The following is a 26,540-nucleotide window of genomic DNA, read 5'->3' as shown; positions in this document are numbered from 1 at the left end:
ATACTTTTTAATAAATTCAGTTTTACTAATAATTTATAGTAATTTTAATTATTATTATTATTTTTATTATTTTTAAATGAAATCTTGATTTTCTTTAAATAAATAAAAATAATTACAAAAGCTAACATTTTTATTAACTTTACTAATAATTAACAATTATATAGGAATGACAACATGATGAGTTCAGGGCAAAGCACCCCATCCTAGTCCCTACTCCATAATCAATACATGCCATCCCTACCCTGTCCCTAGTGTTAAGTGGGTTCAGGGCAAAGCAACCTCTCTTCAATGTAGGGCGAGTTCAGGGGCAAGGCACCCCACTCCTCGAATTTTCCCATCCTGTCCCCAGTATTAGGTGGGTTCAGGTAGAGTTGTAAATTAGGTCGTGCTAGGCTAGCATGGCACTACCTGCATGTGGCCCACACTACTCCGTGCTAGTCCACGGGGCATCTCGGGCTATGCCTACCTACCCTGGGATAATTTGGGGGCTCGATTCAGTACGACCAATGACCTAAACCCGCATGGGCTCGTGCTGTGGGTTGGCTTGGCACAACCCAAGACCTAAACCCGCATGCATGGTTTTAAAAACCAGATTAGACCGGATGGTTGGACCAAAAAAACTGGGAACCGGTCAGGTGGCTGGTTTTGGCTTTTCCTAAAATTGGAAATTTGCCCAAAGCCGTTGATTTTGATCAGCAAACAGCTGACTTGGGCAATTGCCCATTCGAACCATTCAAATTGTTTGAACGATTTTAACCATTTTTTTATTATTTTATTTTTTTTGTCAGGACACGCTGACCGTTTGGTTCAAACGGGCTAACTATTCGACCCGGTAACCAGACCCTTGACCTATTCCGTCTCTGGGTTGGTTTAAAAAATCATGCCCACATAGGCCTGTGTCATTCCGTGGGTCAGTTCGGCACAACACTAATTAGTGTTAATTAGTGTTAATTAGTGTTTATTAAAAATATATTATTTTAAAAAAAATAATGTATTTATTAATTACTATTAAATATAATTATTGTGAATTACAATAATTATTAAAATACTAAATTATTATAATTTATTACTGCATTTCAATAAATACTGTAATTATTAAAATGCTAAGTTATTAATAATAGTGTAATTATTGAAAAAATGTAATTAATGTTAATTAATACTATATGATGCATTATTAATTGAAAATTATAATTACTGTTAATTAATACTATCTTAAATTATAATTTCTGCTAATTACAATTTAAAAATAATTTAGTTACATTTAAAATTAATTATTGTTAATTGTTGTTAACTAATACTATTTTTTATAAATATTGTTAATTATTTAAAATTTCATAATTAATAATAAATTATTTCACATAAATACTGTTAGTTAATTAAAATACTGTATTTATTGAGAATACTGTTAATTAAAAAAATACTGTAATTATGAAAAATACTATTAATTAAGAATACTCTTTTTCAATGAATACCATAATTATTATATTAGTATATTTATTATAATTTCCGTAATTTATATTGATAATCTCTTTGCTAAAACTAATGACATATAATTTTCTGATAGTTATGCGTAATTTTATGTTATTTATATGACTTATATTGTATATAATAAAATTGGACGTGCCATTTCAGCACGTCTCTCCGTTCTTCCCCGCACCTTTCTTGATTTCTCAAAATTTTGAATTTTCGTTTTGTTCAAATCCACGTTATATGCAGCTCTGACCGATCAAAAGTGGTAGTCATTTGGACTTCCCAAATGTCTTCCGTGCCATTTAATCCTACATCTATATCTATGCAAAAATGTCATTTACTTTTACTAAAAAAGCCAATCAAAGGTGGTAGTCGTTTGGATTTCCAAAACATTAATTACTGTTAATTAATACTACCAAGTAAGAGATCTTTCCTCTTCCACGAAAAAAGCATTTCTAAGAAGAAAAGTAAAAAACATCAATGGAAATGTCCATGCAATTATATTTAAATAGCACAAAATTTAAGCTAGAAATTAATAATTACAATATTTGTTGAATAATAGTATTAGTTCACAGTATTTATATTCAAATAAATAATTATAAAAAATTGTAATTAACAGTAATTATAATTTAAGCTATTTATAAAATTTCACATAGCTATCAGAAAATTATATTAGTTTTAGCCAAGAAATTAACAATATAAATTACAGAAATTAATGTATTTTAAATAAATACAGTAATATAATAATTACAATATTTATTGAAACAGAGTAATATTAATTAATAGTATTTTTCATAATTACAGTGTTTTTACAAAACAACAGTATTAATTAATTAATAAAATAATTTAAGATAGTACTAATTAACAGCAATTATAATTCACAGTATTTATTTTTAGGATGTAATTAAATTATTTTTAAATTGTAATTAACAGTTTTGTGATAACAGTATTTATTGAAAAACAATATTATTAATTAATAGTATTTTTCATGATTACAGTAATTTTAAAAATAACAGTATTAATTAATTAAAATAATTGCATTATTTTCAAACTGTAATTAATAGTATTTTTCATAATTATATTATTTTTAAAAAATAACTGTATTAATTAATTAACAGAATAATTTAAGATAGTATTAATTAATAGTAATTATAATTTAAGCTATAAATAGCATAAAATTACACATAATTATAAGAAAATTATATTTAATTAGTTTTAGCCAAGAAATTACCAATATAAATTAAATAAGTTAATGTATTTTAAATAAATACAGTAATATAATAATTACAGTATTATTAATTAAAAGTATTTTTCACAATTACAGCATTTTTAAATATTGTTAGTTAAGAATATCTTAAATTGTTATGTTAATTAATTAATACTGGTATTTTTTTAAAGGGAATAGTCTCAAAAGGAGAAGTTTGCATATGTTTATATGATTAACCTTAAGTAATTTGAAGCATTTAACAATAAGAATTTTCCATTAAGGAGGTTAGTTAGATTTAGGTACCGAGAACAAATGACCATACAGTGAGGAAAAAATAGCATTAGAATTAAATTATAATTTTCTACTCCTAATTATATGCACAAGGTTAATAATATGCATATTGTCAAATACTTCAAAATTGTTTGGTTCTTTCTAGGAATAAAATCATCTTAATACTTGTGGAATTGAAGTTAGCCCTTTTCATTTACATACTAAACTCCATGGCTTATGACATCAAGATCAGCCCTGACCAACCCACCATGCTTGAATTCTAAATCAGGCCTGAGAAGGTGGAGTCTTCTGGTCAACAGTGCTGGACAAGATCCTAACAAAGTAGAATCTAGTCAAAAGAGGTCTACAGGTGGCAGATTTGGATTGCCTCTTATGCAATGATAATGTGGAGTCTTCTGGTCACTAATTGATTCAATGAGAACTAAGTTTACTCATTGGAGCTGGTTAAGGATATTAGGTGTTTTTGATGCCAAATGGTGCTTCCTAGCTACAGTGAAGGGTCTCATTGAGGGATGGCATCTAGAAGGTTTAAGTAGAGTTGGAAAGGTAGCATGGAGCATACTTCCTTCAGCAGTGTTATGCATTGTGTGTAGTGAAAGAAATAGGAGATTGTTTGAAGGGATTCAAGCTTCAAAGGAAGAAATCCTACCTAAAATTCTGGGGATGGCTCATTCTTGGTTGGCAGTTCACCCTTTGTTTAGAAATAGACATCCTAGTTCTTTCTTTAGTTCACCCTTTGTTTAGAAATATACATCCTAGTTCTTTCTTTAGTTCACCCTTTGTTTAGAAATATACATCCACATTGTAATGTATTATACAGGGTTTAGTTATAATTTTTTTTCAAAAACAAAATCAACCACGTTGTCAAACACCCCCTTAATTTATTAATGATTTTCTTGGAATGCGTCATGGTGACTTTTTATAACCTCCAGAACTAAATCACTGGTGGTCTAATTTTTTACACCACTTTTTAGGATATGACCCATTAGCCAACATATTGATGTGCCCATTAACCTACTTTTTCTCCTATGATTCCAGATCTGGAGTTAAAGAAGTAATTTGTTCTACTTATTAGGAAAATGGTAGTTGTTGCCACACTTCAGAACCCATTGTTGAGTATGAATCATGAAAACAATGGTTTTTTTTCACAAGTAAAAGAGCTTGGATAGTCAAAAAGGATATGGGCAGAAGTAGTAAGAAATGATTTAAACACCAATAATTCAATAGTGAATATGGATTTAAATAGAACGGATTGACAAAATGGAATTCATATAGCCGGTATCATATAGTTGGGGTAAAGCATGGATGATCATGATGGTGACATTGAAGTAGAGCTCCCTGTCACTGAAAATCTGAAGTGGAAGAAAAGATTGGTTGTTTTGATTTGAAAACAGTTAAACTTGCAATGCCCCTGAAGCTGATATACCTCCAAGGACAGGGGTTGATGGGTAGGCTGGCCAGAGGAGCAGTATTTTTCATTTATGGCCCTTTTATTGCCTCAATACCTAATTCCATTCTCAATTTACAATTAAAAAGTATACATTTCTTGGCTGTTCTTGGGTGCATGCTCAACATTTTGTCCTTTTGTTTAATGTGATTTTTTCCTATTATTCTTTTCTTAGGTTAGGTTCCATAGACTTGGATCAATATTATAGGTTACCTGTTCTTTTGCACTATATCTGAATTATCAATACCTTTGACTTGAGATTTTATTCTTAATTTGTGGTGCCTTTTATTTAATTTTTGAAGCGTTGTGGTATTCCTGTAATCTTAAATCAATAAGATAGTTCAAGGGAATAAATCAGTTTTCAAATCAACTGAAAATAGTTCTATAGTCATATATCCGCAATTTCCCTTCATCCATGTTTTTGCTTTCATGAGTCATGACCATTTTGATCAAATGAACCCAACCATTGAAGATTTTAGGTTGGGAATTTTGTCTGATGAAATCTAGAAGTATGAAACTGTGAAGGAAGAATCATCTTTATGTCATCTGTCACTTTTCTGGGCAAGTGATGGTAAGGCCTTATTTAATTCTGGCTTGCAGTTTGCATAGATTTAAATTTAGTTGATTTTTTCTTCACAGCATTCTGGTTCAAAAGATTCAAAACTAGGTCACACCAAGAAATATTTAATGTTTAAGGGTATCAAAGGCTGGGATAGACCTGGTGGGTTTAGAATCAGAGTGCCATGTGTAAGGTTTCATAGTAAATCTTCACAGTTCTTTTAACTTTTTCTTGCTGTGTGTTCATGTGCTTGTGGGACTTGGATCAAAGTTTAATGCTTTGTATTTCTACTGCTTGAACACGAGACATATAGTGTAGAGTTGTAGACTGATACTTATGTCATCTAAATTGGACTGAAGACACCATGAATTAAGTTTTAGAGAACCTAGTCCTCAATGTTCTGCTAATAATAGTAAAGCAAGTTGGTGTATTTGGCTTCACAATTAATAAATGAATAATGATTTGTCCAGTCTAGCCTGAGAAATATTTGAGATTTCACAACAAGGAATGAATAATTTTTAAATTGAAGAAGGCAATATGTAATTGTTAAGTACATGGAATACTGTTTGCAACGTATGCTTCATGCAACACTCCAGTCATTAAAACCCATTTATTCATTGAGGTGGGGTATATTACAATTTTTACTTTAAAGACCAATATTACAAAATGAATAATTTGGGCATTCAAACCTTAAAAGACCAACGCTAGAAAATGAATTAGAAACAGAGTAAATATCTTCTACTTCCCTAAACTGGTAAATGGGTACCAATATAGGTTAGCTCATATCATTGTCATGCACCCTCATTCATACCTAACTTAACAAAACTGTTAGATTTGGGAATTTGGTCCATTTCAGATTTGGGAATTCCATGCCAACTAACCAATGTTAGAAAGTGAATTAGAAACAACCATCCATTTAGTACAACAGGCATGTAGAAGAATTAACAAACAAATGTATTGAATGGACTTCTTCATAAACTAAAACAAAATGAACTATGTACAGAGAAATTGTCAAATACCTGTTAGTATGCTTCTTCAGTAAGGATTGTCTTCAACGCATTGGAAAAAACCATTGAAGGAGAGGGAGAGCAGCCGAAGTTCAATCGAGGGCCAGTCAAAGGTCAAGGGAAAAGTTACAGGAAAAAACAGTAAGAGAAGAGGAGCGCCGCTGGGGAGGAGAACTTGCAGTTGCAGTTGCAGTTGCAGAAGCAGTCAAAGAGATGAGAGTTGAGAGTGTGAAAGAACGAAAGTTGCAGTTGTAGAAGCAATCGAAGAGAAGAGAGTTGAGAGTGTGAGAGAACGAAAGAAAGAGAATAGGGAGGGCGGGAGAGAACAATGACCGTGGGCCTTAATAGGGTCATTTTAGTCTTTGCAATTAAAGGATAAATTTCAAAATAAAATTTTAAATAAATGTTATTGTGAGATGGAATCCGAGTTGGATTTCCACCTCACAGGAAAAGCATAAGTAAAAGTGTGATGCTTACATGGCGTGGGAATAACATTTCGATCTTATAATTTCAAAAGTTGAATTCGAGAGTCATTGTAAATTCTGTATGGACTGGCCTGGTGTTCAGATTTCTGCAATAGACCTGCCCGTACTTTTCCCTAAATTGTTCCCAATGGCATTCACCCATTGTTCATCATTTCTATCAAGAAATACCAGGATAAAGTTACCAATTTTCAAAGTGATATTGCTTTACTCTTAGACGATTTATCAATATTTTAAAAATCAATTCAGAATGAAACTGTTTTGGCCATGAGTTTCTGGGTTAGCAGTTCGACTGCCTAGTCCGAATGGATCCGTTCAGCACAATTTAAAAAATCAAAGAATAAAATAGTCTAAAAATATTTTACGAATTAACAAGTCGATGATTCGGCTTCCTGAATAAGCAGATCGCTAATCAATTCAATGGTTTTGGGCAAAATAACTGTTTGGAGTCAAAATAGAACTGTTACCCTGACCAATTTATAGCTTAATCAACGGCGGTTTTAAAACAATGCGCCATATACCCGTCTAACAATTAGGACCAAAGTACAAAAGCTTATAGGTTTCCTAAGGCGAAGTTTGTAGCTAATAACTACAATTAGCTAATCAAGTTCTGCCATGTTACACGTTGGGGAAATGCTCAGCATTTTATGTAATTTCGAAAATGTTCAATATTCCGGTTCTCTTACCCAACAGGAAACAAGATAGTACATGTACATCCAACATGCTTCTGCTTCTGCTCCTGAATCCTGATGGACGGACGAAGCGAGTTTGATGCGATCAATCGTCATTTCAAGACAGCTAATGCTTCTTTCCAACTCTGACATTTATGCTATGTTTGATCTGTAAGAAAAGTGAGGGAAAGAAAGAAAAATGTAAGGAAATTTTTACAAATCTTGTATAGATTTCTCTGCCTTTCTCTACATTTTCCTTCAAACCAAATACAGCCTTAATGAATCCTGTTCAATGTTGATAAATAATTTCATGCAATATAGAAGGTTGAGTATCATCATAATATTGGGGATGAGCTATAATTGATGACTGTCTATCTAACCAATTACAATGCTCTACTTTATCCATTGTATATGATCATTGTTCAAATAATAAACGCAGTGACCATCGATGATGGAGATCAAGAAAGAGAAAGAGATGATGGTGATGTAGGACAGTGGGAAGAAGAATTCAAGAATGATAGATTTATTAACAATGGAAAGGCCAGCGACAAGTCCAGATCCGGTCCGAAGTCCCAACACAGGGTCCCAACAGCCAACCGGTTCGAACTCAGTGAGAAGAGAATGGAAAACCTCAATTTCAAGGGTTCTAGAAATATTTTCTGCATTTAACGCTTGAGACAAATGGAATACCTCAATTTAAATGAAAGAGTTCTCTAGTTTTTTCTCTACCATAGTGAAAACAAGGCAAAATTGCTAGCAAGATGCCACGGGGATCCAAATAAATCAGAGGAATGCTTGGAAAGTAGAATCCAAATAAAAGAAGAGTCCGCCTTTTGGTTGAACCAGACAGAAAAGGACAAAAAATACATCAAACCTCACACTCAAGGATTTCATTTGAACTCCTTCCTTTCCTTTCCTCCGCCAAGCCTTAATTCAGAAACATCCACATCCCATTGGCGATTTCACTGTACACTGGTGTTCGTAGACACAAAATCCACTGGTGGCGGTCCGGCGGTAAGTGGTCAATATTCTTCTTTTTCTTCCTCCCATTACTCTTCCTCCTCTCCTTATTCTTCTTCCTCTTTTATGAGTTCACGCTTCTCGGACGCGAACTCTTTTATGCAAGCTGAATTTCACTGCTGCATGTCCTTTCAATTTTATCAATCTTCTTATTAATCTCTCTCTCTCTCTCTCTAGTCTCTAACGGCCTGATTAATGGCTGCATCATTTTCTAGTAACCTTACTGGATGAAGATTTATTTCCTCTAGTCGCTGATTTTTCCCTTTTGATTTTATTGCTTTAAAAGTAATTAGTGATAAACCTTTTGATTTTTTCTCTGATTTCACAATTTATGTCTTCATCCTCTTGTATTGTCAAAAGTGTCTCTAAAAGCCTTTTCCATGAAAACCAAAAACTGGTCTGAATCGTCTCATCCATTCTTAAAACAGTGTACAAATTCCAGCAACATGAAAGCTTGTTATATCCTCGCCAGTGAGATGTGGGATGTGAAATGTTTCTGAGTTAGGGCTCGGTGGAGGAGTAGGAAGAGGGCGTTTAAAAAAGATTGGAAGAAGAGAAAGAGTAATGGGAAGAAGAAGAAAGAAGATTCTCTGCTTACCACAAGACTGCCGTCGGTTGGATTTTGCATCCACGAATGCCAGTATAAAGTGAAACCACCGGTGGAATGCAGGTTGTTTATGGGTTAGGGTTCAGCGGAGGAGAGGAGGAAGAGGGAGTTCAAATGGATTTAATGTATTTTTTATCCTTTTGTATTCAGTTCAACCGGATTTCAGTTGCTAATGGTAAAAAGCCCATTAACTAAAATCAAAATTCAAAATGCTACGTGGTAATTCCTTAACGCGGATTCCTCACTAAAACCAAAATTCAAGCTACCCACATTAATTCCAGAATTGCTTTTGCAAATCCCGGCTTTCCGAACAAATGGAGAGAACAAAATGAGACTTCCTTTTCCCATAATTTATCAAACAAAACAGAAGTGACAAGTATTAGAAATGAAAGGAGGCTAACAAACCAGACATTTTTCTGGTACACAACTTTTACATAGAAGTGATGAATCGATGATTGATTAAATACTTGGTACACTATTTGGAATATGTATCCGAGTCTACACCAGTCAGAAAAATGCAGCAAACAGGAAATACCATCTGAGTAGTTGGGTTCTCTATGTATCGCTTCTACTTGATGTATTGAGATAACCATTTGAAGCCATCACCGTAGCCCATTTTGCGAACAACGCTGCACATGAACACTTCAAGGGGACGGACATTTGAATCTGCAAGGATAACCTTCCCCTTGCCTGTGGTAAAACTCGTCAGCCCAAAGTGGTATCGCAGCTCATCTTCTGATGCCGCATAGGGTATGTCAATCTTGTTCCCCAATACAAGGAATGGAACATTAGCCAGAGATTCGTCTGAAAGTAGGGCATCCAATTCTTTCTTTGACTCTGCAAACCTCTCCTTGTCATATGCATCCACCAGGTATACCACTGCATCAACCTGAAACAAAAAGTACAAAGCATATCTACTGTTACCATTTAAAACTCAGGCACGCTTAGTAAAAGAACGAGAAAAGGGGAAAAAGTGATTATAAAAGCAACACGCAAGAAAGGAACTGAGAACACAATGATTGTCAAGATAAACTGGTAAAGTTTTCACCTATACCAAAAGCTACTTGGAAGAAAAATAAAATGAAAACCCCACATATTAGCCAAATGAATCAAGTAAAATGCAGGTGCCATTTTAATTTTCTAAACACCATAGAAACTCTAGAATGATAAGGAATGAGAATAAAAGCAGCTGACAAGGTTGGGGACCAGGTATACGGCAGAATGATCTCCTCAATCTAGAAATTTGGAGAAAATGACAGGAAATGAAAGGAGCTCCTCAATCTAGAAATTTAGAAATGCAGCTAACAAGAGAACAATCACATTAACATCAACAATATACCATGCCACCCAATAACCACAACAACAGTACAAGCTTTTTTGTCAATAACGGTATAAGCTTGTGATTTACTTTTAACATTCTATCGACAAGTTATACATGGAATCAAACTCAAGATCTTTAGTAATGCATAGAGATGCAAGTCAGGTATCCAATTTGAAGAATTTACAGAGCTTTCAAGTCAGGTCCATTCAAATTTAGGATTATGGCAGATAAAGGCAACTTTTGGGCCCTAATATCAATTAAAGTAATATTTAAAAAAAAAATTCAAAAATAGGTTAACTTTTTAAAAATAATATCAATTTAAGGCAAAAACACTGTTCATCTTCTTCATCTTGCAATCCATTCATGAGCACCCGCCGCCTTTGACAACATTGCCAAAGGTGGGCGGAGGCAGAGGCGGCGGCGGCACTGGTGGTCATTCCTCTGCCCAAGGCCGCCACCTCCGCCCACTTCTGCCTCCACCTCCGGCAACGTTGCCAAAAGTGGGTGAAGAAGCGGCGGTGGCACTGATGATCACTCTGCCCAATGCCGCCACCTCCGCCTAACCACCAGAAGCTACAGAACAGCAGTAATGGTTCAGCGCTGTATAAAGATAAGAGATTTCTAAGACTCAAAAAGGATCGGAACGATGGCGACTCCCATCCTATGTTTAGCATGAACAGTACAGTGCAGAGAGGAGAGAGAGAGAGAGAGTGTAGTACGTGCAGGTGCAGCAGCCCTCGGGCCTTTTTACGTAATAACTTCTGGTTTTGAGGTATAGCTTTTAAAGGCTGAGAGAGAGAGAGACGCCTTTACTAAAAGTAGAGGCGTGGAGTTGACTTGAAACAAATAAACATGCAGCGTTTCATGCGCTCATTCATCAGAATTTAGGCTGCGGTGTTTCTGCTACTGTCTGCTGCTGCTATCTCGCCCGTCTCCTCTCTCTCTCTCTGTCTCAGAGTTGGATTCCATGCATGCTTACATTAAATTCAAGAAACCCAGATGGGTTTGGGCCTTCGGAGTGAATGAAACAGGGCAAGCAAAGGAAAAAGAAAAACCAGAATAGCAGATAAGGGCAATTTTATGCAGCGCCGCCGCCGCCACTGCTTCCACCCACCTTCAGCAACATTGCCGGAGGCGGAGGCGGAGATGGGCAGAGATAGGCAAAGGCATTGCTGGAGGCGACAGCAGTGCTGATGAATGAATTGCAAGAGGAAGAAGATGAACAGTATTTTTATCCTTAATTGATATTAATTTTAAAAAATTGACCTATTTTTGAAATTTTTTAAAAAACATTATTTTTATTGATATTAGGGCCCTAAAATTGCCCTTATCTGTTATAATCCCTTCAAATTTATCAAAAACTAGGCCTGCCCAAGTTACACCCCTAGTAATGCAGAACTTGTTTAATAAATAATGAAATATTGACTACTAACTTTAACAAACTGGAATACCTCATGATTGAGGCTAACAAATATAAACTTTATAAGTAACAGCGCCAAGACTCCAGACTTGAAATTAATCCAAGCAAGAATCAAACAAGTGTCATGACAAATCAGGTGCAACAAACTCAAGGCTCTGTTTTTTCATTATTTTTTTACTTCTATTCTGATGAATACTATTTTTTACTTTTATTTTCATTTATTTATTTTAAAGTGCAAATTTGAACTGAATGCCAATTTGCCACCTGGTTCAAGTATGCATATGTTTGTTTAGAACTATTATTTGCACTTTCACCTGATGCATATCTTTTTTTTTTTGAAAGTGTAAAGTATATTTTTATTAATGATTAAAAGGGTAAACCTAAGTACAATAGGTACAGTAGCTGCACAAGCAGAGAGAATACATATTATTTCAGATATTGTGGTAATTACAAAAAGAGGGTTCGGTAGAGAGATTAGCAGAAATACTTTTTCCATCATATTTCGAATCACTCATCTATTTGAGAGGATTTGCCATAAAAAAAACTCTGCAGTTCATTTCCATCCAGATAGACCAAAAGGCAGCAGCAGGAAGCATACACCACACCAACTTGTCATTTCTAGAACATCCCTCCATATACCAAGGGAACATTATTTATGCATATATATCAACATACGTCCAAAAGCATTGACCCTAGAATATGACTAAGAAATCAAATGTTCCCTTGGTTCTCTTGGTACATACTAATCAAATGTCTTCTTCAGTAAGGCATTGAATGAAAGGGCAAAAGCCTTCATAAAAAATCATTCTTTCTACAATGATCCTTACATGTTCAACGCTTAAGAACCAAAAGAAATGCTAATGATCGTACAAGAAACCCTAAAATTTGAATGAAGTAAATACCAGATAAGGTTAAAGAATTATCACTATAATAAACAATTATTTACCAACTTCTCATTCATCAAGCAAGATAATATGTTTTCATTAAGAAAATCTTAAAGATTATGAGAATCAGTCATAAAGATTGTCAAGAGTAGCTAACCAAATTAGGAATGCCAACTCAAGTGCACTGAAAACCAAACCAAGTTTATGGGAGAAGGAGAAACTGGTTAGTTTTTGATAAATAATAAGAATTTTGTTAAAGGAGAGATTAATTACAATTTACAAAGCCCCACTGGGAGGTGCAAGGTGCAACCTCCCAAAACAAATTATCCTGTAAACGACTTTTTTAGTTAAAGCATCTGCTAATCCATTAGCTGATCTTATTTCCCACCGTACTCTAAAGGTCATAATGCTATTCAATCATTTAAACCTTTTCAGATCATCTCTGTAAGCCCAATTTATTGTGGGAACACTATAACTCCACTAAAGGAAGAGCAACATTTTCTGCACCAGAAATTTCAAGTATACTTTCACTCAAGCATCTCTCTCAGTTGCCAAAAGCAATGAAAAAAGGAAATAAAATTGCAAACCCATTCTGCAAGCTACTATACTTGTATACAGTCACCTGTGTCCTATAAGTTCTTCAGTTCCTCCAATCAACCCCCATCCAGTTCAAGATAACAACTTTAGTCAGACCTCTCATGAATCACCAAACCCTCTTCCCAAACAGGAAGAAACTAAAATAAAATTTAAAGTTAATATTGTCCACCTCATTTCAGTGTAATAGACAACGTTCTTGCATTACACACTATCTCCATTGTATATGATCAACCTTCAAGCCTTTGGACCTTCTCAGTTTCCTTGCCATCGTGGTAAGGATATCTGAAGGTTAAAAATAAGAAGTATCCCTAGAGGAAGAAATCTGCAGTTTCTCAATAACCACTGAGGCCCAGCAGTCTGGCCAGCTCCCAGTGACAGACCTAATAAGGAGTGAACTAAAGCTTAGATCTCTTACATTGTCATTGTACATGAAGGTATTTAGTATTTACTGGAGCCATCAGGGCAAGTTTGGTAGTCTTGCCAAATTAATTTCAATGTGCACTAGAGTAGTTTTGAAGTATATGGTGTGAAAGAAATGTGATAATATTTGCTAACAAGAAAAATGATTTAGCATCTTGATTGACCTAGTGACTGTAATACTACAACTAAAGAATTTGAGTACCCATGGAGGGTATTCTCAGGGGGTGTCAACTTGGTGCTGCCTTTGCTACACAAATGAATCAGATAAAGCCATAATGACTATGTAAACAATTGCGCATGATGAAGCTAAATTTTGATAGCAGATTGTTGAAGTTCTTCAGTTGGCTGATTGTCTTGCCAAACAAGGGGTCAATAGGGAAAGTTCATACTGGGTTGCTTTGTAATCTTTTCACTACTGTTTTTCTGTAATTTCTTTCAAGGAGAAGTTACACCTCGTGCCTCTCCTTGGGATTCCTGTAATAGCTCGCATTTCTTGATTATCACAATTCAATTATCAAAAAAGAGTCCTATTCCAGTGAATGAGATAAAGAATCTCTTTTGCAGAAAGTCTCAGACATAATCACACATGCTGGAAGTTTCCTGCTTTGAGTTTCAAGCAGGTTACCAGATGGAGGTTATGATTTAATCATCAAGCAACAAAATCAAAAATCAAGATACCACAAATAAAACAGCAATAGATGAATCAAATGCATAGCAACAAGACCAACAAGCAGATATCATAAAGAGGGGGATGATGTGATACAAAATACAAAATATAACCTTATATATTAATAAAATATGAAACTTGGAGGGAAAAAAGAACAAAAAAAAAAACTGAACAAAGGCTTGATCTTGCAACCTCTATTGAACCACTTAGGAAGCTCGTGCAGAAAAAAAGGAACTTAAATATTTAGATGCTAAATGAAAGTTTACCCTCTCATTAAGAAACTACTGTCAGATCATTTAATTCAGGTGGAAATCTCTCCCCACATATAATCAAGCGCATCCATGGCTATAACAGAATCGAGATTGTGTCTTACTCTGCACCTTTGGTATACAATGCAAGGTGTAACAGACTGTTATCCTTTGCTTCTAATGAAATTTAATGAATTTTATATATCAAAAAGATATATATATATATATACACCAACAGTAGACATGAATTCATGAAATAATGGTGCAAAAGTGCAGTATTACTGTATTAGGCAGAACAACCACTTCTCATGGATTTACAAAACAACACATCATTGTAAATACAAGCCCCAAACAACCCAAAAAGATGCAAAACTCTCAAGAACATGCCCCCCCAACAAACAAACACCCCTAAGATAAAAAGGGAGAAGAGAAGAAAAGAAAAGCAACCCAGCCATGACAGAGAAATCAAAATCTCATTTAATTCTTAAAGACCTTCCTGCTATGACCCGTTCCACTATCTCAACTGCCTCTTGTTTTTTTTTTTTTTTTGATCAACAACTCAGGAAAATTTTATTAAGATTAAGGAGCAAAAAAGTACAACAAGAAGTTGTTAGGCCAAAGGCCCTTTACAGCAAAGAACCCCCCACACAATAAACATTGATCCCAAAACAAATGCTGTCTATGAGTTCCTTGCTTAGCCAACCCATTTGCAGACCTTCTAACCCATCTAACATGGATTTGCATGTCTCTTGATATCATATTGAATCTTCTGAATCATTTCTGAATTGCCATAGAACCCCTTCCAGTTCTCCTTTTTTCAACCATCCAATAACAATTTTAGAGTCCCCTTCAAGAATCAACCTAGTTATTCCAACATCCTTGGCTTAGTGGACCCCAACAATAGCAGCCAAGAATTCAGCTCTCACTGAGTCACCTTGATCAATAGGACCAGAATACAAGCCACATATATTCCCATTCTCATCTCTGAACACTCCACCAATACCAGAAAGCCCTGGATTACCACAGCTACTTCCATCAAAATTCAGCTTCATCCACCCACCACTTGGGGGACTGCAGGTCTCAGAGACTTTTTGTTTCCTAGAGGAAGAGAGGGCAATTGACCTCCAGTTCTGGAAGAAGTCTGAGAAAGCTTTTAGAGTTTTCACCTTTTCCCATCACATTTTATGGTTAAGTGTGAGTATAGAATTTCCCATGGTCACTTTTCATATGTTTCTTCTCCTTGAAAGATGGGAAAAGCTTTTCTATTAATGAGGGAAGGAGAATTTCCCTCCAAGAGAGTACAATAATATGAGGCTCTTATGATTCTATGCCAATGAGAACAACATTTAGAGAAAGGAAACCCTTAGACTTCTTGTATGCCAAAGACCGGTGAACCAGCAGCAGCTCCATCTCCCCAGTAATTTCTTCTTTAGAAGATATCGTGCTATTAAAGATCCAGTCATTGTGCTCAGACCATACTGACCAGCACATTACTATGGAAATCAGGCTTCAAAAAATAATGCTCTTCTTGCTAAAAGCGTTAGAAGGCCATGCTGCAAATAAAGTGTTGAGGCCATTGGTAAGCACTGTAGATACACCGAACAGCTGGATCAGCATATGAGGTATAGGTTCTTCCTCATTGTTGCAAAGGCTGTAGCAGTTTACCACAACTGTGCCTTTCAGTTGCAGATGATTTATGGTTAGGATCCTCTCCCTGATGGCTGTCCACAGAAAGAAGATGGCTTTTGATGAAGCGTTGGACTTCCAGATCCATCTCCATGCTACTGAGAACTGCTAGAAATACTTAATTTGGACGGGACCAAATCCAATCCAAATCTACACAAACTGGATTGGATCCAGTCCATTTGAAATGCAAATGGATTGGATTGGGCCCAACCCGGTCCAAACTAAATGAAAATTCAAAAAATACTTGAAAACCCAGAAAATGTGAAAAAGTTACAGAAATATATTAAATTTTGTCACCAAAATATAAAAAACAAAAAATTATTGTATCAACCATATATTCCAGGTAGAAATTAATTATTTCTCTAATTCCTCAGAAAATAAACAAAATGGTTTCCATCTCCATCTGCAATCAAACACCAAAAAAAATATCATTTCCTCAGAAAATAAACAAAATGGCCATATCCGAACAAGGATGCTAAATAATTCACAGGAGCTGGACTATGAATTCAACGAGGGAAAATCTAAGTGGGGTCTAGCGAATTTGTTTTCTGCCACGTCCCACTGAAAGACACAGAAAAAGCCAAATCATGCGTACGGTCATGGGCAACAAGCCACTCCCCCTCTGAGCTTTCTGAGAACTAGAAGAAACATGAACCCAATAAGCAGGCGTTCCGTTGCAAAATGTCATTCGGTTTCATTCTCAAACCGAAAATTTCTCCTCTCCTTTTCGGATTTCAAATTTCCCTCACCGTCCGCCTTTCCTTTCCACTCTAACACCCTGATTGAATTAAGGAAGAAAAGCTGAAGCTACAGACCCAAAACCCTATTCATGAAGAGAGCGGGGAGAAACATGGTGATTCGTAGAGGAGAGATGATGATGATGACCATGCTCTGTTCTGCCGGTGTAAACACCCTTGAAGTGTCACCGTATTCCAGCGTTATGGTCCATCGGATTATGATGCTTGCGCTTCTCTGTGTTGTTGTTGCATTACCATGTGTTCTTATCTATAATGTTGCCTTTAATTTCCAACTTCTCTCTCGCCCTTTTGATGGTTATTCTATGTTCAACCACGTTTTCTCCTTTGATGCCATTGGATCTGATTTAACTTCGGTGAGTTTCTCCTTTATTGTTTATTCCTTTTTAACATTGTTTGTTTAACTGCATTTTCTTTATAACTCATTTTAGCCATCCAAGTAATTTAGAAATTCTTTTTTATTCTTGGACTGGGACTTCAAATGTAGTAGTGGGCCTTAGAATCAGCTAAGTAGATTCAGTGGAAGTTCGTTGGGAACGTCGATTTTTTTAGTAATGTTAAACTATCAGAGTTCAGACGAGAGACGACTGCCGAAGGTTTCTTGAGTGTCTGGTTTTGATTTTAGTTGCTTCAGAGTTCAGACGAGAGACAATCGCCTAAGATTTCTTGAGTGTCTGGTTTTGATTTTAGTTTTTTTTTTATCAATAACAGTAAATTTTATTAATAATTGAGAACTTAGGAAGTTACATAGAAAAGGAGCTAAAGGATCTTAACTCCCTACTATACCAATGTACACCCAAACCATGAAAAACTTACAACACAGCCCAAAAGAGAGAGTTTTTGTTCACCCTTTGTCTAGCTAGCCCATCTGCCAAGGAATTTGCATTTCTTTTTATCCATGTGCAATGAACTCCGATGTCCTTACTCAGCCACTTAAACTTCATCTTTTCATTGTTGTAAATCCAGAGCTTAGAGCTATCCTCTTTTAGCCAATTCACCACAATTTCAGAATCACCTTCTATGATCAGTTTTTTAATATGCATGTCCTTAGCCCTTTGGATCCCTTCAAGAGCTCCTAGAATCTCAGCCCTTAGAGAATCACCCACCCCAATTGGACCGGAATACATAGCTAACAAGTTCCCTTTTTCATCTCTTATCACTCCCCCTATTCCGGAAGGCCCTGGATTACCCATGCTGCTGCCATCAATATTCAGTTTGGTAAACCCTTGAGGTGGAGGTGTCCAACAAGAACTTGAGGTCTTCTTCACCGGAGCTGAATCTGCAATCTCCTTCCAATTTCTTATCATTTCATCAACTGAGAAGTCTGTAAACAGTTCTAAAGTTTTCAACCAATGTATCACCCTAACATGGATACTCTCCAAGATTGCTTCCAAGCTTCTCTCCTTATCTGAGAAAATCCGTGAATTTCTCTCCTTCCAAACAATCCAACATACTGCAGCCCTAACACATCTCCACATAATCTTGGCCCTTTTTGTTGTCCAGCGAGGCATGGATGTGAATAAACTTTTCACATTCAAAGGAGGGGTCCACCTGCACCCAAACAAAGAAATAAACCATTCCCAAATACCTTTAACAAACTGACAAGAAATTAGTAAGTGGTATCCAGACTCACCATCAGATTTACAGAGGACACACCAGTTAGGAGATAAACATCTATTGGGTCTTTTTCTTTGAAGTAAATCCCCTGTATTAACTCTTTCTAGTAAGGCTTCCCAACCTTAGGAGGAATAGGTTGACACCACACCTCTTTAACTGGGAAGGACAAACAAATAGGAGAGGGGGGTAATAGGGCCTTAAAGAAGGAGACACAAGTGTAGGACCCCGAAGGAGTGAGAGTCCATATTCTATTATCTGCCTTTGTTGGAGCAAGGAAAACCCCATCCAGAACGGATAATAAGAATGAAAGACAATCTAACTCAGTGTCCCTGATAGCTCTTCTCAAACCCAAGTTCCAACCAAAACCAGAAGGTGAATTAGAAGGTACAAGGAGGAAATTGGTTCATTTTTCATGGTAGAGAGAGCAAAAAAGCCTGGAAATTGATCTTTCAAAGCGGAATCCCCAACCCAAATATGTTCCCAAAATTTAGTGAGGTTACCTGAGTGCACATCATACCTTATCCAGGGAGAGAACAAGGGAAAAATAGCTTGAATAACTTTCCAAGGAGATGCTCTTGTAGTCCTTGCAAGAATCCCAGAATTCCATCCATTATCTGCCATCCCATGAATACTACCCACTATCTTAACCCAAAGTCTTTCTCTCTCCAGTGAGAATCTCCACAACCATTTCCCTAGTAGTGCTAGATTTCTACTCCTTATATTCCCAATTCCCAAACCTCCCTCCTTCTTACTCCTACACACCATCTCCCACCTAACCCTATGGTCCTTCTTCTCCTCTCCTGGCTCCCATAGAAACCCTCTCATTAGTTTTTCCAGCCTGCTAGCCACCTTGACCGAGACCTTAAATACTGACAAAAAGTAAACCGGAAGGTTAGCAAGTGTGGACCTAATTAGAGTGATTCTCCCTCCCAAAGACAAATAGTTTTTCTTCTAGTTGGCAAGTCTCTTTTCAAAGTTCAAACGAGAGATGACCACCGAAGGTTTCTTGAGTGTCTGGTTTCGATCTTGGTTTTGATTCAAATCGGTAGGGTTTTTGGTATTGAATTATTGGGTTTTGGTTTTGGGCCGATTAAAACCAGTAATAATATGGGTGATTTTATTTTGGGTTGGCCCAACCAAATAACTATAATGGATTGTCCAAAACTGACTTGATAAGATTTGGATCGGTTTGGATCCAACCCAAAACCATCCAATTGACAGCCCTAGCTATCAGCTCTTGAAACTACCAGTCTTGGGAGAATTTAAGAAGGATAGGAGCCTACACCACTTCCGCAGTCCCCACCAATGATTTCATAGCAACTTTAATTCCTCCTATCCTTTTGCCCCAAGGTATCTTACTAAGTTCAGTTTTGTCTAAAGCCACTTATACAATAAGGTTTAAAATGTCAGTTTCTATGGAAGTGTAGACCATTTAGAAACAAAAAATAAATGTAAGAAGGTATTGAAATTTTCATATAGATTTGTTGTAAAGATCTTATAACATTGTAAATTTTAATTTACAAAAGTACTTGCTTTATTTTTAATTTAAAGAAAAAAAGATACTTCTTTTGAATAATATATTATTGATGTGTTACTTCTATTTGTTCTTTCACAATTACTTTTGCTTTGCTGCCTTATCTACCAAATTTGTTACTTGTAAGGACCTCCTTCATCAACTTCAAACTGAGATTGTTGAGACATTCTCATGAATACTGCCTCAATACTTTCCCCCAATCTGTGCCACCCAAAATTCAAGCACTATATACTAGGAGGTTTTTCTTGGGAAGGTGAACATCTATGATATGCTTCAAAAGATAAGGCCAAATAATTGCCTTTACCCACATGTGTGCTTCCTTTTCTTTGCAACTGGAGAACCCCTACCCCATTTACTAATCTCTTGCCCCTTTGTGCTTTTTATTTAGGAGTCCTTTTGCTCTCTTTTTGGTTGTAAGTGGATAACTCACCAGGACGTAGTGGGTTTGCCAAACTTCCTAAGGCAGCCAACAAAAAGAGAGAGAACAATGTAGAAGGCAACCGGAGCAGCAGAGGTATGGACCATATGGAAGGAAAGGAATGCAAGAATATGTAACAAGCAGCAAAAGTCAAAGGAGGATTTGGTGGAAATAATAAAAATAAAAGTGGCACATTGGATAAAAACCCTTGACATCGTCCAAAGTTTTACTGTAACTGATATATTAAGGGCTTTGAATGAGGTGGCACACTCCACTAAAGAAGAGGAAAGAAGGTTGATAGTATGGAAGCCCCCAGCAAGGGGTAAAATAAAGTTAAATTTTGATGGGAGCTCTATGGGAAACCGGGGAATTTGCTGGTATTGGTGGTGTGTTTAGAGACTCCTCAAGTAAATTCTTGGCCATGTGCTCAAGACCTATAGGAGAAAGTAGGGGTGGTCACAAGCCAAGCTCTTTACGAGCTATTCGAGCTCGGCTCGGCTCGGTTTCAACCAAGCTTCGAGCCGATCTCGAGCCCAATTTACAGGCTCGTTTATTAATCGAGTCGAGCTTGAATAGTTACATACATACATATATTCATAATAATAATAATAATAATAATAAAATTATAGAAAATAATATATATAATAAAAATATTATATATATAATATTTTTATTTTTATATATAATAACTAATTATTATAATTCTTAATTTTTTTAATATCGAACAAAACATATTTTTTTATATATAATTTTTTTATTTTTATAAAACATTTTTCTCAAGTCGAGCTTGAGCTAAGTCAAGCTCGAGCTTACGAGCTTTTGACTCAAGCCGAGCTCGAGCTCAAGACTCTATCTCGAGCCTCGTACTGCCTTGCTGAGCCAATCTCAAGGTTCATCTCGACTCGAATCCACCCGCAAGAGAAAGGGACTCACTAAAGACTGAAATGGTGGCACTAGTACAAGGCTTAAGATTTGCTAAGCAATCAAATTTTAGGAACCTGGAAATTGAAGGAGATTCAAAAGTGATCATTTCTTGGATCACTTCTAGATGTAATGTACCTTGGATCTATAAACATGCCTAAAGGGAGATAGAAAAGCCTGCAAAGGGACTTGACTACTTCTTTTACTTGGACATGAAGGATGGCTAATGGGATGGCTGACACTTTAGCCAAGCAAAGGGTATTTAGGCAGGAACTATTTTAGGCTCTATTGTAATTTATTATTGGGATATTGTTGTATTATGTCTTCTTGGGTGAATGGATACCCAAGCTGTTGTAACTTTTTCAACTATTAATAAAATTAAGGGAGAATGACGGGTCAGCCCAGGGTCAGAATTTGTAGGCCCAAAGTACTGTTGGGGTAGGTGCCAGCTCGGAATTGATGTCAATTCACGGGCGGGTATTGGTGCATAGAATGTGGGTTGTTGACATTTTGAATGTTTATAGCTCTGCAATGGAAATTAGAAATCTGCATTGGGCCTGTCCATACTTTTCTGTATAATTAATCCTTTACTCATAAAAAAAAAAAAAAAAAAAAAAACTAATGCCCCCATCCTTGTCTCTCCACATCATGAAAAATGGTGTTAATGAGTTCCTTGTTGTTGGAGCCCTCCTCATCAATCAAGTCTCCTGTAGTTCTTCGATCTCTATATACCCATTCTGCTTTTGAATATAAAAAGTAAAGGCTTTCAGCAAGTGTTCATCATTGTCCATCTTCAATTGAAACTGCAACAAACTCCCCATAGTCCAAAGCTCCATTCCCTATCTAACTCAGTAGCTTCCATTAGAATCTAAAGATCAGGTTCAGGGTTTTGCTGACCAAACTTTTGCACTCTCAGTGCTGCAACAATCTTTTGAATAATTAAAAGGGGCTACACATAGGTTCAAGCAAGGGGCATCAGGCATGATTTAAAATGCACCTCATCAATGCAAGTAGGCATGCCTGAGGTATACCTTTTAAAACACTGCTCTAGGGGAATACCTTATATAAACTTGGTCATTACACTTTAAGGATCCATAATTGGTGGTTGCTCATTGTGAAACCAAGGGCTGTCTAGTGTTAGAGACATTTTGGATAAGCTACTGTCTTTACAGGTTTACTCAAGAATGGTGAAGAAGGATAATTCTATTTGGACAGAGCTACAGTCTCTCTTCAGGGGATTGTGGCTACAGTCTCTCCTCAGGGGATTAGGTAATTCTAGAGCAAAGATTTAAGGAGTGTCTCATATTGCAATGGGTTGGTTGATAGATGGAGGGAGGCCCTCAGTGTTTTGGCATTGCATGAGAGGATAGGTAACTGGCAATCAGAGAGGATATCTAGTTCCACACTTCTACTGGAACTGGTTTAGGAGATCTTTCAATGATCTAATAAACTCCTTAGACAGAAGGTAGGAAAAAGATACTTGTATCGGGGATTAACCGTTCCAATGTAGATAGCTTTTGTATTTACCATGGAGTGTATGGGGAAGCTGTTTTGAGACATTATTGGAGTTTCTTGGATTACTTCTGCTTTACTCTCTCTATTGTACCTTCTTTATGTTAATTTATTAATAAATGCTCTTAAATTGATATAAATTACAAGGACCACACATAAAGAACACTAAATCTTTTCAAACTTTCGAAGTTCTATGGACAATCAGCAATAGAACCTTCATAAGTTATTGGGTATGTTTGGAACCATGGCTGTTTCTCAGACAATGTTCATACCTCAGTTTTGTCTTGGTAATCATAAAAGTGGGTGCTCTTGCGCACAGAACTCAATTCCCAAATTTTTATTATTATTTAAGACAGCTAGGTGCCACATAAGACCAAAAAGGTGAAAACGTGTCTTGAGAGCAAGAAACATCAAAAAGGTATTTTTTTGTGATAAATGATGAAGTTTTATTAAGAAAGAGAAGGAATTACATCAAAGTTTTACAAGACAAAACATCCCAATAGGGACGTGAGCTGTGATCCCAAACAAACACAAATTACAACTGAGCCAAAAAAAGTTCAGACTAATGCACCCCTATTTTTGCAGAATAATCTGCCATCCCATTTTCTGACCGTCTTTGCCATTGAAAAATTTTTGTCATATCTCCAACCAGCCATTTGAACTTTTCCATAGATTTCTTATACTTCCAAATCAATGTTTCTGGTTCCTTCAACCACCCTACAATCAATTTAGAGTCGCCTTCAATGAGCAGTCTGTCCAAGTTTAGATGTCTAGCGATCTGTACTCCTTGCAAGACTGCTTGGAAATCAGCAAAAACTGAATCCCCTATGCCAACTGGACCTGAGAATGCACCAACAATATGTCCTTCATTATTCCTGAATACTCCTCCTATACCAGCTGGACCTGGATTCCCTAGACTGCTGTCATCAAAGTTCAGCTTGATAAGACCTTCGTCAGGAGTTTCCTTGAGAAACTTTTGTCAAAAAGGTGAACCAGTTCGACCAGACAAGAAGTTAATTTGGGTACAATCAAAATGCCTACATGGAGATGACACGGTGGCATTTCCTTGAGAAACAACCATGCAACCGAGCTTATACATTGAGGGCCTGCTATATATGTTTCTATATTCACTTTGGGCATCACCTATATTGGTTAAATCACTTGAAATCTATTTTGAGACAGGAAGAGGAACTAGACTTTAACTGATAAGGAAAAAAAAAACCTAGACTTTAAAAGATGTCTGCTTTCATTACACCAAGTGAAGCTAATTATCTCTCCCATAGCCCTAACCTCCAAATCTCCATCTACCAGAACTGATAATGGTGTCGTAGACGTGGCACCGCACAGGCCAAAAAGGAGGATCACAGACTTAGAATAGATCTAATCAAATAGTATTAGGAGTGCAACTTGGGCAGGGCAGGCTAGCTTTAAGGTCAACCTATGCCCAACTCCAATAGTTGGGCTCAAGTTCCAAGCCCAATCTGCCCAATCTAGGCCCAACCTGAACTAAAATTTGACAATCAGGTTCAGGTTGATCACTTAGGTTTAGGTGGGCCCAAGTGATGTATGTAGCTGGGCTGTTTTAGGCAGGGCTGGAGTCAGGCTAGGATTGATCCAGGTTCGAGACAAGGTTTGGTTACCCAAGGACTAGGCCTAAACCAGCCCAAAAATGGGGAAAAAAAACTTTGGGCCTGATCCCACACCACAAATCCAAGCGCAGCCCATGTACAATTTTGGGTTGGGTTGCTCATGCGCTCAGGTTGGGCCTGCCCAAGTTGCACAACTAAATGTATTTCCTTTCTTTTTGTGATGAAGCCCCAAAATCCCAGGATTATGAATGACTAATCATGAAGACATGAGCCACAATGGCCAGAACCAAAAAATAAAAGATTACTAAAATGGCCATTATGCAATATTACTGCTCTTGGATATCTAGGGTATTGACAGGGGTGTATTGGATATGGACCAAACCTCTGGCATATTTTTCACAAAGAGGCTATTCTCAAACTGGAATCAACATTTTCACACTTGTAGCTCAAGATTTTAACATAGCACCAAGCAATGGCCATAGCCATATGCCCGTGAATTCCTAAGTGGATATGAAAGAAGCAACAATAAATATGATCTGTTCAAAAAAGGATATTTTATGGATAATATCAAAAACTATTCTGCACCAGAAAATTGTCACATAATTCCCAATTTATTATAAAAGGAACATTTACTTGCTTTTTAATTCAAATGAGTAATAAGAAGGGGGCCATTGCTTAATGCAATGGTAAAATTGCAGGATGACAAACATGAGAATGCAGATTTGAGAATGATAGCAGCCATTTTTTGCTAAAAATGCTGGAATTATCCCACCCTTACTAAGGAGTCAAGACACCAGATAGAAGGGATAAACATTGAGTAAACTGTAAAGTCCTTTTTTCATGAATAATTAAGAGATAAAGAGTGTATAACCATATAATATAAATTATAAATGATGACTATAGTTGATTTTACACTGTCTTACCAAATTAGAGCACTCAGTTAAGAATCCCTTGTGTCCCACCTCTCCATAACAGCCAATCCAACCCATGGAAACTTGGAATGTGTTTACTGTTTTTAAATCTGAGGACTCATTTAAAATTTGTTCCAGTTCCGTTTCTTTACTTCTTTGCTTTTACTAAAATTTAGGGTTTTTTAAAATAAATTTTCATTGTTACTAATCAAAGAAAGCACCATCCAGCTAACAGTGGACTATGTACTATGAACCTCTAGCACCGTTTTTCTTTTTTTATTTTATCTTCTTTTTTTTCAGAATTTCATGTTACTAATCATTATTACCTCGTGCTGAATTGCCGACAGTAAACAAGACTAGGAATAACCAAAATGATTAGTAATTTAGTTATACCTTAGCATAGTAATCCTTCCAAACTCTGCGAGCGATCTGATGACCCCCCAAATCAAAGGCCTTGAACTTGATTTTGCCAATACTCAATTCCTCTGATGTCGGATGCTGTGTAGGCTGATGCTGAACTAATCTCTGTAAATAGCAAAAAAATAAATAAATTTGAGAAACAAAGAAAAATAACCCAGCATTATTTAAAAGTGAGACAAATAGAGGAAGTAAAACAAACCTCGTCTCTCAACATATGAAGCAAGGTCGTCTTCCCGGCATTGTCAAGCCCCAGAAACAAGATCTTGGCTTCTTTCTGCCAAAGACCAAGCGACGCGAGAACGCCATAGAACCAATCGAGTAGAAACATAGTTTCTAAGGAGAATCAGATCCCACTGAAGCAAACTACACAAAATCCAGCAAAAACCTACCAAAACTCGGCCGATCAAGCAACGAGATCAGCCAATCGAGCAACTGCAAAAGCTCATATAGTCATATCCCTGCTCACTCCACCGGAAAAGCCGGATATGCTGGTAGTTGATACAGCGGAAAATAAAGATCGAAGAGGTGGTAGATGAGTGAGATAAAAACACTCTGAGAGAACAAAAAGGACGTTGGGTAGGAAGAAATCGCTTTTAGTATTGTCTTTTTCTTCAGACGTTAATTAAGGAATTTTGTGAGCGTGAGAAGGAAGCCTGGAATCCTTGAACCAGTTCCCGGTCACCCGGTAGGGAATCTGATTAGTGATTGCATAGAGAATCCAATGATTTTTTATCTGGCAACCGGTAATATCCAACAAGGCTACTCCATCCAATTGAAAACCTTGGATTGGCATCAAATTATACTACCCGTCTGATTATCTGTCATAATTCGTCCTTTTCTAGAAAGAATTGGTAGGTCC

At 36.5% G+C, this 26,540-nt stretch overlaps 1 protein-coding gene across 1 annotated transcript; it reads right to left on the bottom strand.

Annotated features, from left to right (window-relative positions):
* Nucleotides 1-9,082: 9,082 nt before the first annotated feature.
* On the bottom strand, nucleotides 9,083-26,283 carry LOC104596785 (small COPII coat GTPase SAR1A-like). The gene is made up of 3 exons (XM_010258072.3): nucleotides 25,881-26,283; nucleotides 25,655-25,786; nucleotides 9,083-9,650 (listed from the first exon to the last, which is right to left on the bottom strand). The coding sequence occupies exons 1-3, from the start codon at nucleotides 26,007-26,009 to the stop codon at nucleotides 9,330-9,332; spliced, it is 582 nt and encodes a 193-aa protein (XP_010256374.2). The 5' UTR covers nucleotides 26,010-26,283; the 3' UTR covers nucleotides 9,083-9,329.
* Between the last annotated feature and the right edge of the window lie 257 nt (nucleotides 26,284-26,540).

The sequence above is a fragment of the Nelumbo nucifera genome, chromosome 5, assembly GCF_055504915.1.
Source record: "Nelumbo nucifera cultivar China Antique chromosome 5, China Antique-T2T, whole genome shotgun sequence".
In the NCBI taxonomy this organism is placed as follows: Eukaryota; Viridiplantae; Streptophyta; class Magnoliopsida; order Proteales; family Nelumbonaceae; genus Nelumbo; species Nelumbo nucifera.
Note: the sequence above shows the minus strand (reverse complement) of the source record. Positions and strands in the feature narration are given on the sequence as shown.